The 12749-nt window shown below is 41.4% G+C and overlaps 1 protein-coding gene across 1 annotated transcript in view; it reads right to left on the bottom strand.

Annotated features, from left to right (window-relative positions):
- The window catches only part of LOC139266825 (protein eva-1 homolog C), a 328149-nt gene that overhangs the window by 144366 nt on the left and 171034 nt on the right, over positions 1–12749 (bottom strand). The window contains exon 4 of the mRNA XM_070884432.1: positions 7436–7579. Within this exon, the coding sequence (XP_070740533.1) occupies positions 7436–7579 (144 nt within the window). The remainder of the gene's footprint in view (positions 1–7435; positions 7580–12749) is intronic.

Below are 12749 nucleotides of genomic sequence, written 5' to 3'. Positions count from 1 at the left end.
CGATGTAGACTAAAAATGAAAATCGACTGCAACATTTTTTGTACGTAAAATCTCTTGATGCTTCAAAATCCACAAGGACTACAAATCCAAGGGTGCCTGTGCCATTGATTAGTATGATTAATGATGACCCTGTACAGTACGACAAAGGATATTTATTCATGTTCGCTGTCACTTTGGGCTTTGTCTTCAGCTGTCAGGCTCATATTCCAGCCTGTAAACAGGTGAACCTTTCCCAAAGCACTTTTACGACACAATTCTCTCACAAGTAACTGTCACTGCACCAACTGGCAATTTAAACTGCTAATGATAAATGGCATCACAATGAATGATATGCAAAGTGAATGTAACATTTTACTCTATATATTTACTTGGTAATGAAAAGCAACATAACATCAGAAACAGCAATTCCAGCAAAAACAAACAAAATTAAAATATAAAATTGTTCAAAAAGAAACAACAATGGCACTGTAAGGATATTGTATACACATCCACTACAAGCTACTATGACATATTTTTCTTGGACTCAAGTCTCGCCAAGAGAAAATGCAATAATCAATTAGATTATTCTAACCTTATTTTCCAAAAATCTGTGACACAGAACAGTCTTGAGCTGGCTCTTCTCACCTGGGCAAACCAAAGCTAATTCTTAGTGCAACTAAACTGTTTGTTGACTGAAGGACCTAAATAGAAGATCCCTGAATTGGTCTCAAGTCAGGAAACCTATTCCTTGGAGCCAACCCTCCCTTTAGTCCATTGTTGAAGACACTCACCAAGCTAATTCTGATCTCTCCGACATTCCCTGACACTTCTCAGTTTCCTTACAAATCAAACAAGATACAATGTGCTTCATCGTGATAATGACTAACAATGTACATTTTTGAAACAGACGCCTCCAGTGCCCCTGTTGGGCATGTCATTGACTATCGTCTGGTACTGCAGTATCATCTCTCTAGGGTTAACAACTAAACATCCCTGTGCACTTACTTTCTTAAACATGAGAAACCTTAATGCCTCAAGCTAAGGTTTTCAATGATTACCAATTCCATTAAACTCCTTTATTTCTTTCACCGTTGCACGAAAAATCGAAAATAAATTTGCTCTGAATTTCCTTGAAATCTTCAATACTTACACCGTTATTGTGCTAAAGATGATTGAAGAAACTCGCATTTAGTATGTTATGGCTCTTGTGCACTAGATGTAGGATTGCCAACCCTCCAAGATTACCCTGGAGTCTCCATAAATTAACGGCTAATCTCCAATACACTGCTGCGGACAACCCAGGAGAAAAATCATAGGGGGAACAAAAGCATTTATTTTTTATTTTCTTTGAACACATTTGTTTATTAGTTATAAAAATATTGGCTATGGGGAAAAGGCTGTTGACTGACAGTGAAGAATCATCCAATCGGATAATGAAGAGTCTGTTGTCTTTCTGATTGACGTAGGAAGGTGATACACTGTGAGCATGGACATGCCGGGTGACCAATGGCAGCAGTGTGGGGGCAGGGCAGTTGGCAGTAGGAGGACATGTGATGAAACCTGCAGGAATATATCCAACCAGAGTTGGCAGCTGTAGCTAGACATGAGTTTCCTCAATCTTTTTGGCAGCTTTGATAATTCGCCTGTCCAAGCCCCGAAGAGCTCATTTACATATGAGCGGCACTCATCTGGTAGCACCTTGCCTGGGAAGTTCCTGCTTTCACACAACTACTGCACTGAAAGTTAGACCCATATAAAACATGCGCAGCTACTCCCCCAGTCACCTGATTTTAGGTGGAACTGAGGAGTTTCAGAGACTTGAAGAATTCCCAAACTTTGTTTGATGATTTCTGGCTTTACAAACTGTTCTTCAACCCATTTTTTCCACAGTTTTTCTCAGAGACTTGTACTTGAGCACCCTAATGCAATGCTTAAGTCTCACCCCATCCCTACTTTAATCCCCACCCTCTTCTCCACACTCAGAACGACTCTGGAGAAGATATATCATTCTCCATGGGCATACCTCTCCAGGCCACCCTTATGGAGGAGGAGGAGAAAGCAACAAGAGAACAAGGCAGCATGGCAGAAGTCACTGGCAGTGAGTGCCAATGTCACTTCTGTCCAGGCAGAAAGTCTGATACTCCTGGATGGCTTGTTACCTGGCACACCCAGTAATCTGTCCCTCCTATCTTCCAGGAGGGTTTGCAGATCTTAGAGTTCGGCAAGTTGCTGCCCTGTCATGGTATCCTGCGGGCATATCTGGCCTGTGACTGATAAATGTCCTGGCAAGAGGCACTTCAGATGAGTGTGAGAGTTGGTTAAGGGAATATCTCCCATATCAGATGGGTATGACCACCTCAGGCAGCTGGAGCAGCTCTGCCTGTAAAATACTGTGTGGCGGTCCCACCTGCAGTTTAGCCTCAGCTCCTCCTTTTCTTCTTTCAAGAAACAATGATTGAGGGGAAAATGCCAATGGACACACCAATGTGCACTATCTGAGAAACGTGAGAGGGGATAAATGGCAGCCCCTCGGGTATTAGCACAAAGGCAGATAGTAAAGTAGTGGGCATTAGCAAGAAAATACTACACACAGTCATAAGGTTTTTGCAGCACCTGTAAATATGTAAGCCTTCCCATTTAAACTCACTTTTGCCTTGAAGGGAGTGGCTGCAACCCTGAATACTAGTTTTATAGTGATCTGATTATGCTTATGAAATGGAAATGACAGAAAATGGTTGTTATGATGTCACCACATTACCACCACCTCAAAATGGCCAAGCATTTACACCAGTCACAAAATTAAATGGATTGTGGATGGCAATAAGGGGTTATGGGGAGCGGGCAGGGAAGTGGACCTGAGTCCATGATCGGATCAGCCATGATCATATTAAATGGCGGAGCAGGCTCGAGGGGCTGTATGGCCTACTCCTGCTCCATTTCTTATGTTCTTATGTTCTTATGCGAAGATTCAATCCACATGATCTGCAAAATCAAGTGATCAGTAGCAATGAGGTTTCAGCTTTTAGCTTCAAGTCCATTCTGAGGAACATGATGGTAAAACAGAACCTTGTTCATAAATTCACATTTACAAGGTTGAATTCTGGTAGATCACATACTTAAACTGCAGTGATACAGACAGACATTGATGTGCTTCAATATGCTATTCATTTTATGTGGGATGTTGCTCAGAGACATGATAAGATGCTAGTTAAATGCAATTATTTCCTTTTCCTTTTTTATATATTTTAAAAGTTATAAGTTATTTCATTTAGCAACGATACTAGAAATTTAATATTCAAACAAAAACATGACTTGTCAGACTAGCTGAATAATAATAGATCATGAAGAACTATGACTTATTAATTAAAAATAACTAAATTAAAGAGGAGACCATAAAACCTTCAATGTGCAGCTTTGTCTGAGACTGACAGCCAGTAAGCCAGCTAGAAAGAAAAAGAAGACTTGCATTTATATAGCGCCTTTCATGACCACTGGACATCTCAAAGCGCTTTACAGCTAATGATGTACTTTTTGAAGTGTAGTCACTGTTGTAATGTAGGAAATGCGGCAGCCAATTTGTGCACAGCAAGCTCCCACAAACAGCAACATAATAATGACCAGATAATCTGTTTTAGTAATGTTGATTGACGAATAAATATTGTTCAGGACACCGGGGATAACTCCCCTGGCCTTCTTCGACATAGTGCCCTTGGATCTTTTACATCCACTTGAGAGGGCAGACGGAGCCTCGGTTTAACATCTCATCTGAAAGACAGCAACCTGGGATCAAGTGGGCCTGGATGTAAGCGTAATCTGGGATCATGTGGGCCTGAACTACCAAAGAAAATGGAGTATTCCCATTGATAATAATGGTGAGTTCCGTTTGTATGAGCTCCTATTACTATCAATGAGAATACCCCGCAAAACACAGAAACACAACACAATAAATAAAAACACCTCACATATTTAAAATTAATTGAAATTGAATTTAATTAAATGTTTTAGATAAAAAAAAATTTTTTGTTAAATATATGTTTTAATAGGGGTAAAAATAAACACCTTAAATGGACAGGGTTCTTAATATAAAAATTAGTGATAAAATTAATTTTTTTTATCTTTTAATACTCTTACTCTGTAAAAGAAGGCTATACGCCTGCTTTTACCAGGTGTGAGAATTTGAAGGACATTCGCTGGGCAGGAGTTGAGCAAATAGCCCAAATCTCTGCCCGCGTATGTCTTTCTCCTGATGATCTGTGCGATCTGTCAAAAGAAATTTTGACAGTTCGCAAATGCCAGTTCTTGCCGCATGCGCACCGTGTGCTGAGAACCAACATTTGCCAGGCCTCTTCAGGAGAGTGCACACATCATACATACCCGCAACTTACGGCCCATAAATTGATGTGTATTATTCCCAAAATTGGGAGAGGGAATTTGGTTTATTTTTTTCTAGTTCTTCATCCTGTCTAGTTCTGTCTAACATAATGGAATATTTTCATGTGTGTGTTTTTAGCATCATGAAAGCAGAACAGTAAATGGTAATAACCAACAAGAACTGCAATATTTTATATAGTTTTACAACCGCTTTGCTTTACAACACACAGAGGAATATGAAAACATATAAATACACCCTGCACTCCTACGTTTGTTTACTAAATAGAGCAAAATATTTAATAACGTTTTAGAAACAAATCATTTACCTCTTATTGAGTTTAGTTAACGATGCTCATATATAATTGAAAGATTGCTAACAGGTGATTGCGCAATCCAGCACTGTCAATGAACAGCAACACTCATAGGAAGGATAACTTGGAAAGTATGAGCACACAATCCATGACTTACATCCTTTGGAACGGACAGAAAACCATTAGCTGTGATTCACTACTTTCAAGATCAACTCCCTGCAGATTGTGGAATTATCTCATGATCCCACTGGAATGCTGAGATATTTGTATGATGGGCACATTCCCAATAACTCTAGTAATCTCTTTATTTTTATTATTTCTGCAATATTTGTGCACCTAAAACAAGCAGGGAATGTGAATTCTTGAATGAATGTGAATCTTAGAATTGATTTTAAGTTTGCTGGTGTTTGAGCACAGAAATTATTTCTATAAAGCAAGCTTTTAAATACCGTAAAACTCCAAACTTATCAAAGAGGCAAAACAGAGTAGCCAGTACAAGGATAACCTGTACTGTTGTGCATTACTTACTAACTGTTCATTTGCACTATGCTGATTTGAGCTGTATTGTTACATCAAACTGAGAGTAGTCAGCATTGAAATTGCTGAAAGTGGATCTTGACAAGTTTTCTTAACCCTGAACATATAGAGAACTAGCTCTTGTGCTAAAGGGCATGGAGATTACACAGATATCACGCACCTATTAACAGGAGGCTGACTATCCAGAAACTCACCTTTTACCCGATCTGTACAATGCAGCACATGCGGCGGAGCCTGGTCTCCAGTCGTCTTGGATCCCCTTGCCACTGGACCAAGACTTTGTTCCGTCAAGCCCGTGTGGTGGCTGGTGTGCAACGGCCACCCCACGTTAAAAGAATTCACGCATAGGCATCTTCCACCATTTAAAATGAGTTCATCAGTTTGCCTGAGGGACTGCCTATGATGATGATGGTTTGTAGTACAATGCAAGTGCTCAATTCTCTGATATCGAAATAGCAAAAGGAAAACTCAATACTTTAAAAAGCTTATAGTACAAATCCACCAAAACTAATCAAACCACCCGAGTGCCACTAGCTACCTATATGGAAGCTGAAGTCATTGTGAACATCCATTCCAGCATTATATTACACAAATTACTATATAAAAACTCATTCATACCGAATACACATTGGAAGGTTTTATTAATGAGCTCTCATTACAAGATTCACAAACATTTGTGTTCTGCATTCACACAGATGTAAAATATTCTTTATAAAATCAAGCATTTTTTTAATCGCATTAAATAATTTCGCTTCTAACCTCAGACCAGTATCAGTGCATTGTTGTCCAAGGATTTACTTACACTTTGGGGGAGAATTTCCATGGGAGTTCTCCCGGTCTACTGCCTTAATATTAAAGATCCACGGAAACCTTGGAGAGGACTTAGGCCACCATATGACATTTACATTGCTTCACCAGAGTTTCTGCCAATCTTCCACTGAAGTTATGGCAGTAGTTTGGGAGAATGCCCAGAGCAATTCTAAGCATATAACTGTGATATGAAGTGGTTCGGCCACATACCAACTCTACAGTTACAGCACAAGTGCCATCTAAATCCAGAGTCAGCTCCTCAATTGACAGTGGAGTGAAGCAGAGTGTGACTGCATGGAGGAAGGAGTCTCACTCCTGTTCACTCTAGAATCAGATCAGGACTTTACTCCACATTTACACTGCACAAGTTCAGCATCCTTCCCTCCTATACTAAACTGAATATTTGAGGCAGTCTGTATTTTACTATGCCTTACACCTACACCAAACTTGTACAATTTCATAAAATTACTCTTGTAATGTAATGCAGCCCGAGTTGAATTTATTTCCACTTTATCTGTCATCACAATCCCAGGCATCTCCCCAACATTACACCTGGCCAACTATGTGCCCAGTATTGACATTTAGACAACTGCACAATAGTTTTGCAAATAACATGTAATTATGATGTTAACCCAAATCAAAAAATAACTTCTATTAATGAAGCATTCCTATCTGAACTCTGAGAAATCCTACTGCAAATTAATTTTGCTTAAAAGCAAACGTGGTGAAGCAGATTTTGTTTTTCTGTATGGTGCAATAGATATCAAGATACATGTTTCACAGTTTGGGATGACTCCTGGAGAGCTGAAGTTGCAAATTAAATCGGTTAAGTGTCATAAGATAACCATTCCATTCATCATAAAACCCTACATTTTATTTTCAAAAGTTGTTTTCCTCTCAAAGTTATCCTGTCCCCTTCTCCTCCTGAAGCAATGACTACTTGCAGAGCTTCCTCCTATTAGAAGGCAAGCACTTTCTACTGTATGACCGTGGCTTTTCTAATCCTAAGAATAGTCTTTCTAAATGAGTTGCCAATATTAGTGCCGTTACAGTTGAGTTATGGAAGTATGTTCAAACTGTCCAAACTAATTTCAGGTAACAATGTCAGAAGGATTTGACTTCCATCAAGACTGCCCCACCCCATAATGGCCGGAGCCTCATGACTAAACACATCTTCCCCACACACCCCACCCCGCCCCCCCATCCTCCGGCACCCCACTCCCGCAGCCATGTAATCTCCTGGGAGAGGCAAACAAAACGGGGCCTATAAGGGAAAAATTGCTCTGGAAAATTCCTCTGGTCCCCTCAGGAGATCAAAACCCTGTCCAGGAGATCATGTGGTTGTCACCGTTTAGATTATATTTACAAAAGTTAAATAAAGAGCTGCTGAATTTTGACAATGTTGAGAGTGAATTCCACTGTCTTACCGCAGGTGTAGATGACATTGAGGAATTTGCGGATGCCTGGATAACAGGGATCACCAAACTCATAGGAACTGGCATATACACTGCAGCTCCTCTTCCCGTGGCATCGTTTAGTCATAATCTGTAAAGCTAAGGTTGACTGGCAGTCTGGAAGAAACACAATAATGAGGCATAAGTAGTGATTCAGATACTGCACGTGCCTATGTTTAACTATTTCAGCAGCTCTGGTCAAAGCTCTATTCTTTTGGATAACATCCACTGGCAACACTGGGCAATTTCTAAGATGTAGCAAAATTCATTTTACACATACAGAACTTTCAAATCTGAGTTAACCACTGTTACAAAACAGTAACATTTTTGCCCATTTTAGTCTTGCATTCATAATAACAACATACACTAAAAAATATATCAATTTAGCTTCCTATTAGTGCAGTGGGTAAATATAGCGCCCAGTGTGGCAAAAAGACTTGCATTTATTTATCACCTTATCATGTCACTTAAAAACAGCCTGGAGAACTTCACAGATAAATAATAGTGTGGTGGTTATGTTACTGGACTACTAATCCACAGAACGCAAGTTGAAATCCCACCATGACAGTTTGAGAAATTGAATTCAATTTTTTTTTCAATCTGGAAATAAAAAGCTGCTTTCACTAAAAGTAAACATGAAGCTATCAGATTGCCATAAAACCCAGTAGGTTCACTAATGTCCTTTCAGGAAGGAAACCTGGCATCCTTGCAGTGGATCCATCAACAGGCAGTGCTGGGTCGAATAGCAGCTAGTAGCGGCTTACTATAATATGTGTGCGCACTAGGCCCATGGCCCGTGCAGCAGAGCTGGTCTCCAGTCGTCTTGGTTAACCTTTGCCACTGGACCAAGACCAAGCTCTGTCAAGCCCGTGTTGTGGCTGGTGTGCAATGGCAAGTACACGTTAAAAAAATCCATGCACAGGCAGCTTCCACCCTTCAATATGCAGTTCGGGACCTGGAATATTAGGTCCTTCATTGAAACACCTGTGAACTCATTGAACACATCCCTTTTTGGTGTGGAAGCAAGTCATTCCCAATTCAAGGGACCACCGAAGAAGAGTAATGGCTTCACAAGCATGGAATGCTAGGGTCAATAGCAGATAGTACTCCGTTCACTAGCAGGTAATGCTGAGGTCAATAGCAGACAGCACTGTGTTCATTAGCAGGCAGTGCTGGGATCATTTACAGGCAGTGGTGGATTCAATTCTGGCCCTAAATAATAATTTCCTCCCTACAGATAAACCTGGCAGATTTAAAATAAAAAGTGTACTAGCTTCAGTTATTGTTGTCGAAACAGGTAGCTCCAATGAGGATCGTGCACCAGTTTTGTCTGGTTAGACAGACACTGAAACAACACAGAGAAACACTATTGTGGCATAAAGACCACGGCCTGGAGTTTCATAAGAACATAAGAACATAAGAATTAGGAACAGGAGTAGGCCATGTAGCCCCTCGAGCCTGCTCCGCCATTCAACAAGATAATGGCTGATCTGGCCGTGGACTCAGCTCCACTTACCCGCCCGCTCCCCGTAACCCCTAATTCCCTTATTGGTTAAAAATCTATCTATCTGTGACTTGAATACATTCAATGAGCTAGCCTCAACTGTTTCCTTGGGCAGAGAATTCCACAGATTCACAACCCTCTGGGAGAAGAAATTCCTTCTCAACTCGGTTTTAAATTGGCTCCCCCGTATTTTGAGGCCGTGCCCCCTAGTTCTAGTCTCCCCGACCAGTGGAAACAACCTCTCTGCCTCTATCTTGTCTATCCCTTTCATTATTTTAAATGTTTTTTATAAGATCACCTCTCATCCTTCTGAACTCCAACGAGTAAAGACCCAGTCTACTCAATCTATCATCATAAGGTAACCCCCTCATCTCCGGAATCAGCCGAGTGAATCGTCTCTGTACCCCCTCCAAAGTTGTATATCCTTCCTTAAGTAAGGTGACCATAACTTACGGTGCTTTTTTCAGCGCAATTCGCTCAAAATGTGCCAAACCAGTGCAAAAGATCGTGGAATTTCAAGCGCAAATTCCATCCAACGCAAATTGAGTATCTGCTATCTTTTGCGCTAGTTTAAAAAATCATGCTGGAGTCTGCCCCAGCCCATTAAATTGGCTGTGCCCCCAGATCGAACTAACCACCATTCAAGTTTCCGCTAATTGCACCCGTTTGCGGCCCTTCGAGGAGGTTCTTCAAATTAAGCTGGTTCTTTGGGTGCAAGGACACTAATAGCCACATTTTAAAAGCTTTTGAATATATAGATTTTTTAATTTACTAAGAAACTGATTGCTCTACACCGATATAGTACAGTTTTAAAAAATCATATCCAATGATTTAAAATTGGGTTATTCACATGTGATCGACTAGACACTTTTTTGTGATAAACCTATTTCAGCCGTATGAATCAAACTGCACCACACATATCACTCTTAAATATATCAATCATTTTTGTTTAAAGCAAAAAACATTTTTTTAATTACATTCTAAAATGCTGCCCAATTGCACTGGTTATTACATTTGGCGATATGCAAATGAGTTTGAGTACATTGTGGGTGGGGGGGGGAAGAAATACTTTTCAAAATTAGTGCAATTTTGCGTGCAATTTATGCCCAGATCACCAATTGTACTCAAAGTGGAAACTCTACCCCACACTTGTCACTGGTATCTGGTGCCATTATCCTACTATGAGAACTACTGTCTCTCCTCCCAGAAGTTCTACTGTGCTACCTCCATTAGATTGGCCAATTCATTTCCCCTGAATATTAGCAGCATATCTGCACTACCACCAGTGCAAGAGGGGAATAAAAACCTGAGGGCTGAAATTGCCACTCTCTATAATACCCGTGACAGCCCGAAAACGGTGTAGAGGACCGCTCTGCCCGTTTTCCCGCCGCGACGTGCATGCGCCGACCCCTTACCGACTGGCAGCGACCCCTTCCCGAAATTGCCCCGCAGGAAATTGGCCTTTTGCATATTGCCCCACGAGAGCTGGGCCGCCGCTGGTCGGTGCCACTGACAGCTTTTTCTGTCGTTGCACTTCTTGTTAGTCGGCGGTGCGGCTGCCATTAAAGGGGAGGTGGCGCTGCCAGCGACACCATTTTATTTTTTATTGTCGGCCAAATGCCAGGTCGGCCCGACAATTAGACCCCCGTGTTTGGCCGGGCCACCAACAGGCAGTCTGGCACCCCCTCTTGGGTGCCAGGCTGCTGGCCCGGCCAAAACCCTCCCTGATGTCCCAGTGAACCTACGTGAAAAATATGCAGAGCTCGCAGCGGCCCTCCCCTGTAGCTGAAGACGCTGATGACTGGTTGGACTGGCTGACCTGCTGTTGTCCGGGCCCTTTCGCCCCGCAGCTGCCACAACATCCGCCCCAACCGGGAAAAAACTTCAAAATGGCAAATATCGATGGCACCTCCGCGGCGGAGAAAAACTTTAAAAAACAGAGGGTGCGTCCCCTTTCGGATGGAGGGCAATTTCTACCCTTTGATATCGAGCAAAGCCTCATTGTCATCACTGCCATCCAGTTAAAGAAAATCACAAAAGGAATTTACTTTGAAAGGTCTTCAAACCACTAGCATTGTAAAGATTTTGACAGACTAGCATGTCTGCTGCAACCTTTGATGTTATTGATTGCAGTCTTTACATCCAAACAGAAGCTTTGTCTTTCCTATAACTCCTAACAGTATAGGCATTTCAACCTCTTCACCACTTTGACCCTGAAGCTTTAGATAAAGTGTGCCCTGGACAGCATTAGCCTTCTCTGTGTGGCACTGAATTAGCACTGCTACATTTATTTTGTTTGGTTAATTGCATTTCACTGCATTCTGTGAATGAAGCACAGAACTAGGAATCATAGTCAACAAAATCAGCAATGAAGGTAACATCACACGTATTAGAACCAAGCATCTCTGTTGTAAGAGTATCTCATGACATATTACATGGTTTGAAAGATGATAATAGCACAAGGAGGCAATGATCAACTTGATAGTTACATTCAAAATTGGTTTGGCAATAGAAACAGAAGGACATGATCCATCGACATTGACCAGTGGAGTTCTACAGTGCCCCTGCTGTTCATGTTAGTCACAGACTATACAGAAAGAGTACCCTTTGTCTACCACAAACATGTCTCATGACATCAAAGGGGGAATAAACCGAAGGAAGGAACTTCCAGTGTCGGAAATTTCTTCAGCCCAGCCTCACTCACACCCATAAACCTGCGCATCAGGATGAATCCAGCGTACAGATAATTTTAATAGCGGATATGAGATCCATCTGAATATCCAGAATCCTGGCCTGGACCACCAAGGAAAGTGCCAGCACAATTATTATTTTCAACTGTCTTATAAATGAGGTAAATAGGGCGGCAACTGTTCAAAAGTCCTGCTTGTTAGTGGCACTAGTTGGGCGCACTAACAACTGGCTAACACTGCTTTTTCTATCTGCCCTTCTCTGGTGGACACCCACGATTTGTCCATAGTAGCACAGATGCCTGTCACCTCTATTCAAATGAGGTGACCTCCCCCAACAAGTGTCTGCTCCAGCAGGATCAGGAGCGGAGGTCACTTCACTGTACTTCTGCCAGCAGAACAGGCCCAAGGATTCTCTGAGTCATATTCTTTGTCAGACTGGTAAGTTGCAAATTTAATAATGTTCAATTCCACCAGGAGCATCTACAAGTCCCTCTGTTCCATTGCAGGAATGGCACCACCAACAATTCAGGGATCAGTTGATTTGTCTGAACTGAGAAAAACAATCAATATCATACAGTACCCATCAATTACCTTCTAGTGAATCAGAGACCACTGTGTAACTGTATTGCAGGGTCCCAAAATGAGAATGTACATAATTGTAAGGAAATTCACAAAGCAAAAAGAACTACTCTGCATCAGAGAGGAAGAAAAGTGATTCATGCTGGGGACATTATTGTTCATAATGTTCATAAATGATCTGGAAGTGGAGACAGAAATCTAAGTTTGATGATAAAATTGAGGGGGCAGTAAAAAATAACACCAAACAAGCAGACCAAGTCGATAGATTGGGCTGACAAGTAGCAGGTGTTATTTGACACCAACAAAGGTCAGGTGATGAGACTGAGGCAGGGAATAAACAGAGGGAATATAAGATTAACTGTAGTAGATGACAGAACACAGGAGAGGGATCTGGGGGCACTGTTGGATAACTCTTTTAAACTATCAATGTAAGTGCAATAATAAATAAGATCGCAGGATGTATAGCCAGTTTAATGTGGAGTTTCAGGCAAACAGAAGGGGGCAGAAATTGCCC

The sequence above is a fragment of the Pristiophorus japonicus genome, chromosome 7, assembly GCF_044704955.1.
Source record: "Pristiophorus japonicus isolate sPriJap1 chromosome 7, sPriJap1.hap1, whole genome shotgun sequence".
NCBI classification, from domain to species: Eukaryota; Metazoa; Chordata; class Chondrichthyes; family Pristiophoridae; genus Pristiophorus; species Pristiophorus japonicus.
This window is presented reverse-complemented; position numbering and strand designations above follow the sequence as displayed.